Source organism: Thermobia domestica, chromosome 2, assembly GCF_964235325.1.
Source record: "Thermobia domestica chromosome 2, izTheDome1.hap1.1, whole genome shotgun sequence".
Lineage (NCBI taxonomy): Eukaryota > Metazoa > Arthropoda > Insecta > Zygentoma > Lepismatidae > Thermobia > Thermobia domestica.
Genome location: NC_137455.1, coordinates 365212631 through 365223057, shown reverse-complemented (window position 1 = coordinate 365223057; position 10427 = coordinate 365212631). Strand labels below are relative to the sequence as shown.

The window sequence follows — 10427 nt, the reverse complement described above, 5'->3', positions numbered from 1 at the left end:
ATATATAAACCGTCTTTCCACTTCAAGCGTGTTTGCTTTGTCCATCACATGCATAATAGATTATTATTTAAAGAAAAAAACGAGATTGTATTTGCAGTGTTTAGGTCTTTCTGAGTGCAAGTGCTGTTTCCTTCCCCTTCCTTGTTCATGATAGGGTAACATTCTTAAAATCGTGGCTTTTAAGATTTGCTCTTTCTTGCACGGGGCGACAATTTGCCTAGGACCGGCCCTGGCTGTAGGGGTTGTTAATATGTAGTTTTAGAGTGCCTCCCCGGCACATGTTTTCTGAAACACTGATTCCGATGTTGTACTGGCAGCTTAAAAGTCATTGCATAGGAATAACAACCAACAACCCAAGAGGGAAATTCCCCTTGACTAAAAAAATAAAATAAATAATAAAGAAGTTAGAAGTGCTTAGTGCATCCAAGCGCTACCACTCTGGGATCTGTTTACTTTCTGATGAGTTCGACCGAGGAAGAAATCCATTCTCTGCACGAGTTACCGTCAATTGCTGCAACTTCTACCACAAGAAAAACGCAAAAATTGTAGCAAAATAACAGAAAAGGAAAAAAAACGTTAAATGAATACAGTATTAACACAGGGAGACAGGACCATTTACATGCGCCTCATATGGAGGTTTGGGGGAGGGGAAAATCGAAAAGAAAAGGACGAATCAACGCAAAGAGCTTTGCGGTAACACCAAATGAACTTTCACCGTCTTTTACTCGTTGAAGCGTGACCCATTGGTGTCTGGGCGCCCTCCTCGCCCATTCAGAAGTAGTAACGCGACGATTGTAGTTCAGTGCTTAAAACAGTGGTCGGTTAATTCAATTGGACTCTTTAATTATTGATTCTCGTGTGCGAGAGGACAGTCAAATGCCACAGCCGCGACCGAGTGGCACCACAAAGAACTAATTGTTTTCAAACATATAGGAATGCACAAGGAACTCTATATCCATTAGTTAGCTCAGATACAGCTATTATGGTGAGTGAATCATAACGATAATGCATAATAATGCAATTATTACTGTATTGTGTTTTCTTAATCATTTGAAAGTCAATTTAGCATAGTTAGATAAGCTGGAAATTGAATTCCCTGATAATACTATTATTTCTTTGCCGACCCGTGTTTGCTTCCCTACGTATTAAATGGTTTCAATTGAGAATTTCACATTAATTTATCAATTAATGAATGAATAAGAACTTAATTGTATTTCATTTCCATCTCATTAATCTTAGCACAATCTTAGTTTTTTTTTAAAAAAAAAGAAGAAGAAGAAGAAGAAAGGAGTTTCTTTTCCACGTGGAGGCCAAACTATGCGGATCCAATCTTGAAACTTGAACTCCCTCGTCGATAGATGATTAACATATGCGTCTTCGGCGCGGGTGACAGGGATACAATTCCCGGAGAAACCTCATGATGTTGAAATCCTACGTTTACGCTGCAACAGCGTCATTTCAGATTTTGCTAGAGAGGAAAAAAAGATCCTTCCTTCATTTAAGAATTTCATTTGTAAGGATGCGCACGAGACAAGATTTGTGGCTGTCTCGTCCCGAAAATGTGCTGTAAAAGTGATGTCTCGACTCGAAAAATGTATATTTCTCTATTGGAAGAGTCGTGTCTCGACTCGAATTTTGTCCGAAAAATCCTGTCTCGACTCGTCTCGTGCGCATCCCTATTCATTTGGTGTAATAGTGAGGCCACAGTGCCTCAGTTGTAGTGTGCTTACCTCTGGCGCGTCGGGTCCCTAGTTCGATTCCCGACCAATAAAGTTTGTGGCGGACAACATCCTGTTCGTAGGTTTTCTCGGGGTTTCTCTCGTTTCCACCTACATTACCATTCTACCGATTCTTCCATCAACATTCACTTGCCTTAGTCATCCGTCTTCTTTAGCCTAAAGGCATAACATAGGACGTTAAACTGACAGATTTTACAATTTCATTGGTATATTAGTGTACAATTGATTAAAACATATGTATTTCTCATACTAAGGGAGGCAATTGCCTCCTGCCGTCCCCAAATGACGCCGCTGTTAAGCTATAGATCAACGTCAGGTATAAATCACACTTTGCAAGTAGGTGACCACAACCAACGTATTTAGATTTTTTCTGTTACCTTTTTGCAGTGGCGGATCCAGGGGGCGATCGGGGCGATGGCCCCTCCAGAAGAGGAAAGTTTTTTTTTTTATTTTATATATAAATTAAACCCATCCCAGAGTTTGGAGCTCTTAAATGTAGCTCTAAGTTGCAGTATTACAACCCCCTCCCCCCCGGAGAAGTCCGTCCTGGATCTGCCCCTGCCTTTTTGTAATGCTGAAAGATACGCTAAGTTTCAATCCATCGAAGCTATCTTAAAACTTGAAGCAGTATGCACAATTTCTGATATAAATAATGGGATAAAGAGTGTAGATAACATTGAAACGCGGAATCTATTATCGAAAATCCCATTTCTCGCTATTAGATTTGCCAGCCTCGAGACAAGCTATGACTAGAAGAGAAATAACCCTATGCTGTACGCGTCGATGGGTCACCGATGACCAACTAGCGACATCTCGTCAAATGTTGGCGGTCCCGCAGCGACGATCCGCGGTGGGCCCACTTCCGTTTTGAAAATTATACCGCGAGCGTTAGAAACGCGACGAAACACCAATGAACCATAAAATTACTCCAACCAAATATGTTAAATCGCCTATATACATGAGTTGTTTTGCATTAAGATGAGTCTAAAAAAAACACACAAAAAAAGTACCTACTACCAACCTTATGATTACCAGACGCCGGTTTTTTCAACTTCCCTACGCAGGCGATGAAAAAAAAACTCGCTTGTAGAGGAATAAATCGTTGAGGTCATTTTTTAATTTGGCCAATCAGAATCCTCCTTTAAATGTGTATATTCCACGATAACTGTTTGGAATCAGACAAAATGCATTCGCCCTGTTATTTTATAACATAATGACTCACGTCTATTTACTTTATTTCATAGTTCTCCCATATTCAGTTTCAAATGATCGGCGACTGTTGCCACTAAATTCATACAATTATAGGCACTCATCTCAAGAGTTTTCCCTTCATGCTGTAGAGGCAAGGGTTACTCTTGATCCCCGAATCTCACTTTAGGAACAATTCATAAGGAGAAATATATATGAAGAGTAACCCTTCTCCCTGTGAATCCGTATATGAATCCGCCCCTGTGAATCCATATATACAGGGGCGGATTCAGGATATGATCAAGGGAGGGGCTGAATCATATTTTGCCGTTTTATACAGTGTAAAGCAGAATTGAAGCCCATTTTATCCTGTGTATATTTCAGCGTCAAGGGGGGGAGCTATAGCCACTATAGCCCCCTTGGATCCGCCCTGTATATATATATATATATATATATATATATATATATATATATATATATATATATATATATATATATATATATATAATACCCACATGCACATGACTGGCGATTGTTCATGTTTTCCCTTCGCATTCTCTGCTACGAGTCGAAGGAGCGCGAACCAAAATGAAGCCCCCGCTCGTACGCGGTGGTCACATCAACACCCCGGCTATAGATATCTATTTCGACTCGACGAAATGCTACCGTTACTGTTACACTAGTGCTAATTCTTCGACGCGTCGCTATATCGACGATCGACATTTACTGGCAAGTGGGTCACTAGATGTTGACCAGGTTTACGGTTGGGAGGACGGATCAGTTTGTCCACCAACATAAGAGCTTCATGTTTGTTACTATATTAGTATACAAATAACGCCTCTGTCTAGGTTGTCATAGTGTGTTAATCCAGCTTTGAGTGAAATCATAATTACACAGTCCTTCTATAAAGTAGTGTTATTCTTAATACTAACTCGTAACCTATTGCTTGAACACAGATAGAGGCTGGATACCCTCAGTTCGGGAGGCCTAGGCCCCCCGGTGTTCGAATGACAAAATTAATTTAATTTATTATTTATAAATTTTTAAAAGTTTGTAGTAAACTGATAATATACCTATCATAGTCCTGGATCTGTCTGGTCCCCAAAGTTACCTTCTAGATCTACCACTGAAAGTACCTTCCTAATTTTAAATTTTCGACATATCATCTGCTAAGGAGGAATGAACTTGCCATCCTATCCCTAGTATACTGCTTTAATGGCTAAGCCTCATTGGGGGGGGGGCGTCCAGGGGGTGAAGAGTCGCTCGCCCCCTCCTCTAGTGACACAGGCAACAGCACTGCAAAAGCCCGGTGAGGGAGAAAATTAAAAATCTTTCACCGTTCTCCACCAAGAGTTCGTCTTGGATCTGCCCTTGCATAAGGTCAGTGACGTCACGTAAATGATTTATAACGCGTCTTCAATATAGATTAAATCTATTGTATTAAATAACCTCAAATTCAATAGGATTATAAATCTTGTAATTTTGAAAGCTGTGTGTGACAAATGTACCTTCGTATTTCAATTACTGCCTTTTCTTTGACCATGTTAGTCTCATTGTGTACGATCTTGAAGCAAATTAAGACTATTTACTAATAATTATAATTAATTGATTGTCTTTTGCAATGCAATGAATGTATACAGAGTATCTTAATTATGCAACACAATAAGTTTATGCACTTTTGTTGGTAACAAAAAAAATGTATATTTAAGTGAAAATTTGAAAAAAAAAAAATCTTTGTTTCCACGGTCACGTTCTGCATATAAACCGCATGAATGCACCAGAATTCTACTTTTCACAGACTATTGACAATAGAGTTACCCAGGAAGCACCAAATACACGTGTACTCTATACCAGTTCTCGTTCTTTTTTCTAGAAATAAAATTTATGGTGTTAAATATGCCGGTAATGCATTGTTCGCTAAAGGAGACTCACTGATTAATTCAACTGAGTCATTATGAAAAAATTGCTGGAATGAAAACAGAAACAGCAGAATCTCAAGTAAACCCACTGACACGGTACTGTCCACCACAAACTAACATGACTTTTTGGGCACAAACCACCAAATCTGTAATTCTTCCCAGAAACGTTAACATTTTTCCCTCAAGTAGCTCAAGTGGTAGAGCGTTTGCTTAGTATTCGGGAGGTCATGGGTTCGATTCCCGCTGCCGACCATCCTGACTGGGGTTTTCCAGGATTTTCTTTAGTCCTATCAGGCAAATGCCGGGATGGTATCTACTAAATAGGCCCTTTCCAAAATCTTCCCAAATTCTTTCCATTGTTGTGGCTGTTGTTCTTAGATATCCAGTATAGAATGGCCTCTGAGCTGTACATGGTGATTGTTAAATAAATAAATTTTGGGGGCTGAAATATACCTTCCCCCTCCCAAAAAAATTACCATCTCCAATTTTGCGGATGAAAAATTGTCCTAAATAATCCCACAGACACAATTTGCACCTAAAACCAGCCTGTGGACGCTCCTAGTTAGAGAGTATAACATTATAGAGTTATTAATGGCTGGTATTCAAAACTATATATATTATTCTTATTAAAACTATATCAAACTATATATTAAAACTATTATTATTTAATTATATATATTGTTACCTATAAAAACTATTCTTCTTTCAAGTACTGTACTATTATTTTCTAACTTTAGTGCTCTTCTTTGAAGTCGGTGCATATATTTTTAAGTTTTTATTTTACGCTTTTTAGTGTTTTAAAGCCGGTTATGTTTCCTTTTATTTTTTTTTTTAATCTCGGATTTTACATAGGTTATTATTCTCTTAAGTATGTTTAATTTTTCCTCTTTCAATATCCAAGATACTTCTCGCAGTGGGGGACGAATCACAGAAAACGTGGATGATATTCTGGCGAAAATTTGAGGAAGATCGGCATGTAAGCAGTCATGACATCATCAATGAAATAATCCCCATATAATGTGCTCACCGAGGAATGTCATCTCTCATACGTGAGGAGCTTAAGGCCCTCAATGCCGGTAATGCTCAGAAATATATATAAATAAATCAACAATTACGTAAACACCCATCACCAAATAGTGTTAAACATTTAAAGATAGCTAGCTAAAGATGCTCTTAATCCCTTGGTTATATGCAACCCATTTTACTTGTTTGAGTATCTGGTTGACTCATATTTTAGGATAACTTTTTCATCAATCATTGCAGGATCTATTTAATTTTTTTAAAAAAATAATTTATTTATTTATTCAAATATTTTATAGCTAGAACCCGTCCTCGGGAATAGTTTACATGCCAATCTGCAATGAAAACTGCATCGAAATAGAACGGTTCTCGGTATATGGCTATTTTAAATGATCACATGCTTTGTATGATCCAGATGTTGCTTCCGATTGATGACGAAACATCCAAGAAGACAATACACCATTCGCGCTGTTGAGTAGTTATTTCTAGAACATTGAATTGCAGTTTTACAGCTTAACTTCCCATGTTTATGCCACGTAAAGCACGGTGACGATAAGAATGAATGAGATGGCGGAGTAAAGAACGTGGGAGGAAACTGGACAACCCCGAGAAAACCCACGCACAAGGTGTTTGTCCACTACAAAGACCATTTGCCAGCAGCTGAGATCGAACCACGGATTTCACATGTCAGAGGTGAGGTATGAGACAAACCACAATACCTCTCTTTGCCCTCTCAGATACTCACACCTCAACATTATTGAACACTTGTGATTACTGTTATGCGCGTATTAGACTTCGGATCAGATATCACTCTTATGTTCGTGCACTGTATGAAGAATCATCATCACCATCATAGGTATTCTGCCATTATTGGCGAGCCACTTGTTGCAACTGAGAAGCTTCCATGCTCCAAGGTCTTCCGCTATTCTCTTTATCTTCACGTTGGAATTTTCTGTTTTTATATCGTCCATCAATTGAGGAGTTTGATGCAATAAGGGCGTAATTCTGAAACATGCAGTTGAAGAAAAACGATGTTGAAAATTTAAGCAGTGTTTTTTCCTTACATAAAACAATGTAATATACAGATTTTATTCCGATATTGAATTGAAATGTTACCAGGAGGCTAAACAAGCATGGCAAAAGCCACAAATGCGTTTCATGCAAAAAAGGCGTAAACTCGCTTACACCCTTATTACATCAAACTCCTCAATTGTAGCTTCTTTCACTCACTCTCTCTCTTTGCTGCCACCATACCCTCTAGCACGTCCCTCATGATACAGCTCCTTAGCTAATGTCCCAACCAGCTTTTCTTCTTCTTCTCAATTATATCTAAAATTGTTTTTCTCTTCCCACCATTTCTAACGCTCTCTTATTTATTTTCCGCTCAAGCCAACTAATTTTTTCCATTCTTCTCCACATCCACATTTCGAAAGCTTGCCGTAATTTTTTATAATTTTTGCGTAATGTTCATGTTTCTGACCCATACACACGAACACACTCCACACGAAGAATTTTACGATCCTTTTTCTCATTTCTTTATTTAAGGTCCAAAACATTATACTTTTCTACCTCCTAAAAGCTTCTTTTGCCATTCCTATTCTTGCTTTCACTTCTCGTTCACACTTCATGATTATTAATGCCTCCATTCAACGAACGGAGGCGCGGTGGCTCAGTAGTAGAGCGTTCACCTCCGGTGCTTGAGGTCCCTGGTTCGATCCCAGCTCGCGCCGTGTGGACTTTGTGGTGGACAAACACCGTGTGCGTGGGTTTTCTCGGAGTCCTCCCGTTTCCTCCCACTTTCTTCATTCCACCATTTCACTCATCTCTCATCAACACCGTCTCCTTTAGCATGGCCGTGGGACGTAAAGCTTAAAGATTTCATTTCAACTTCATTTTTCCATTCAACGAAGGACCACAGCTGTTCTACATGCTAACGATGGTCCCATGCCGTAATGAGCAGATAACTAGAATTTGAGTTGATTTAAGTTGGTTTTGAGTTTAACATCACGCTCAGAAGCGAGGCTATATGAGACGTGGACCTATTGGTTAACGTGGCATCCGAACCACAGGAGCTTCCGCTGGGAATCGAACCCAGGTGTTCCACGCCAAAGGGTTGTATGTTAACCGCTTAGCCACGATGGAGCTCACAACTAGAATTTTATTCAGGTGTTTCCATTATTTTGATAACCATCTGTAGGTATTTTAGTACTTTTATCCAGGTACTACCCAACATTAAATGTTACGTTGATTCATAATTAAGAACCATGAAAGTTAATAGTAATTAGATACTTAACAACAAAAAACCTTCTTATTTATATGACGATGCAAATTTTCATTTGATATATTTCTGTAAGCCTTGCAATCTGATAAGTTAAACGATTTTTAAAGAAACAGGATGTTGCTCCCGTCACTTATTACGAAAAACTTCCGCTTTCAGTTTCTGCGTTACTCAGCCGTTCACCTTTTCATTATTCTCATTACGCGCGTTTTTATTATTTCATTCTTTAAGAAAGAAGGCTTATTAAACAACGCATTCACATATAAACGCATTTCGCTTTCACAGACAGCTCCCACCAGAACAGTATTGCCAGAATTTCTAACTCAAAATCTCGTACTAAAATCTTATCTTAGAAAATGTTATTCTCGATTAAATTTTCGAATGAACATAATACAGTTGGACCTCAATAAATCGAGTTCGTTATTAATTCGATTTTTTTTTTTTTTTTAATTTCCTTAAACTCTCTGTAACTCTTAATGTTAAGATAACGTCCATAAGTCAAATGTTTAAAAATTACCATTTCAATAACTCAAACTTTAAGGATTTCATAATAATATTTAAAAACGTCGGTAACTCGAACTTTCGTATCTGCAAACCTCTAACAAGTCGAAGTTTATAGATCGAATTTCTCTTCATGTGACTTCAGTAACTCAAAGCCATAGCTCTATGCTTTTACGTCATTGTCATTGTTGCTAATTTGTACTGTAATTGTGTTTTACTCATGTCTAAACATAAAAATCCCCCTCAAAGACAATATATGTACAGTATTTTATTTTTATTAGTCGTCTTATTTAATATAAGAAACTTTCACAATTTAAAGTTCAACAGGTTGAACATATAAAACTTCGAGCTATAGAGGTTATATAGTCACATTTAATGAGGAACGCAGAGTCTCGGTACCTCGAATTACTGTTGTTTCTACCTCGATAACTCGAACGTTGATTACTCGAAAAACTCGATAACTCGAATTTTTTGTGGGGCCGAGGTAGCTCTGGTGCTTGAGGTCCCGGGTTCAATCCTAACCCCCGCCAAGTGAACTTTGTGATGGACAAACACCGTGTGCGTGGGGTTTTCTCGGGGTTCCCCGTTTCCTCCCACTTTCTTAATTCCACCATTTCATTCATTACTCATCATCACCGTCTCTTTTAGCCTAACCGGCATAACCGTCGGACGTAAAACTCAAAGATTTCATTTCATTTCGAATTTTTGTCTATTGCTTTCAGCTTCGAGTTATCTCACTATAATAATACTCGTTATCTTGTGTTTTTATTTGTTCGTTCTCTCCGAAATGAAAGTAAAAATTAAACCCAACAAGGAACGGACATTAACTTGTCATCCGGACATTCGAATCAAACCTAGTCCATTCGATAAACATAAGAAAGTTATGTTCATGACAAAAAATTAGGTGCCATAGACAACGGGGTAAGTCCGTGGGGCCCATTAACCCTGTTAATATAAAGAAAATCGTAGGCTCGCAGTGAAATAGTTATTGCATCAACATTGTTCATTGGAAAGTCATGGCTTATGGTTTATTCCCTTCAGCATGAAATAAGCTTTACAGAGGTGTTGTGTATTGGGGCTTATAATGTACTTGAACAGAGAAAATTTGGAGAATGTTAGGAAAATTACCTCCAGAAATCTCTCCCATCAACTTTGGACCCCTCTGGAATGGTCCCGAGTAAAAGTATACAATCCAAATTTATCTCGAAAAATATTATAGAGGATAAGAAATGTGTGTACCAAGTTTTGTATTCATAGACGAAATAATATGAGGGAAAAGCTTGCACACCAATACACGCATTCCCCTCATACATATTCTTTCTATCAATATATCTGTCATTTATATGGGACACCTTTTACACCCCAAAATTTGGGCAGTTCTTGTAGCGCTACAACAATTAAATTTAACATGATATCCGGACTAACCGACAGAAAAATTACCAAAAGTGAATATTTTTAACTTTTAGGGGGTCTAAAGGGCAGACGAAGAAATTCCCCATGTTATTTAAATGGGCCTTTTTTTGGACCAATAATCTCATATTTTAGATACTTGGAATTGTAATACAAACATGAAATTCGGTATGCTTGTACGTTTTCGTTATCGTTACCTAAGTAAGTCAGTAAAAAGAAAAATTTCCAACTTTAGAGTGTTTTTTTGTGGGGAACTGAAAAATCTTTCCTATGGTATTTACCTGTATATGGGACGTCTTCCACACCCCAAAATGTTTAGGCACTTCCGGCAGGATTAGAATGTTAAAATTTGGCATGATTGCGCATGAACTG

General features: G+C 38.2%; 1 protein-coding gene across 1 annotated transcript in view; it reads left to right on the top strand.

Annotated features, from left to right (window-relative positions):
- The first annotated feature begins 792 nt into the window (after window positions 1-792).
- LOC145679891 (immunomodulatory peroxidase-like) overlaps window positions 793-10427 on the top strand; it is a 173881-nt gene continuing 164246 nt past the window's right edge. The window contains exon 1 of the mRNA XM_081750407.1: window positions 793-985. Within this exon, the coding sequence (XP_081606533.1) occupies window positions 983-985 (3 nt within the window). The 5' untranslated portion in view covers window positions 793-982. The remainder of the gene's footprint in view (window positions 986-10427) is intronic.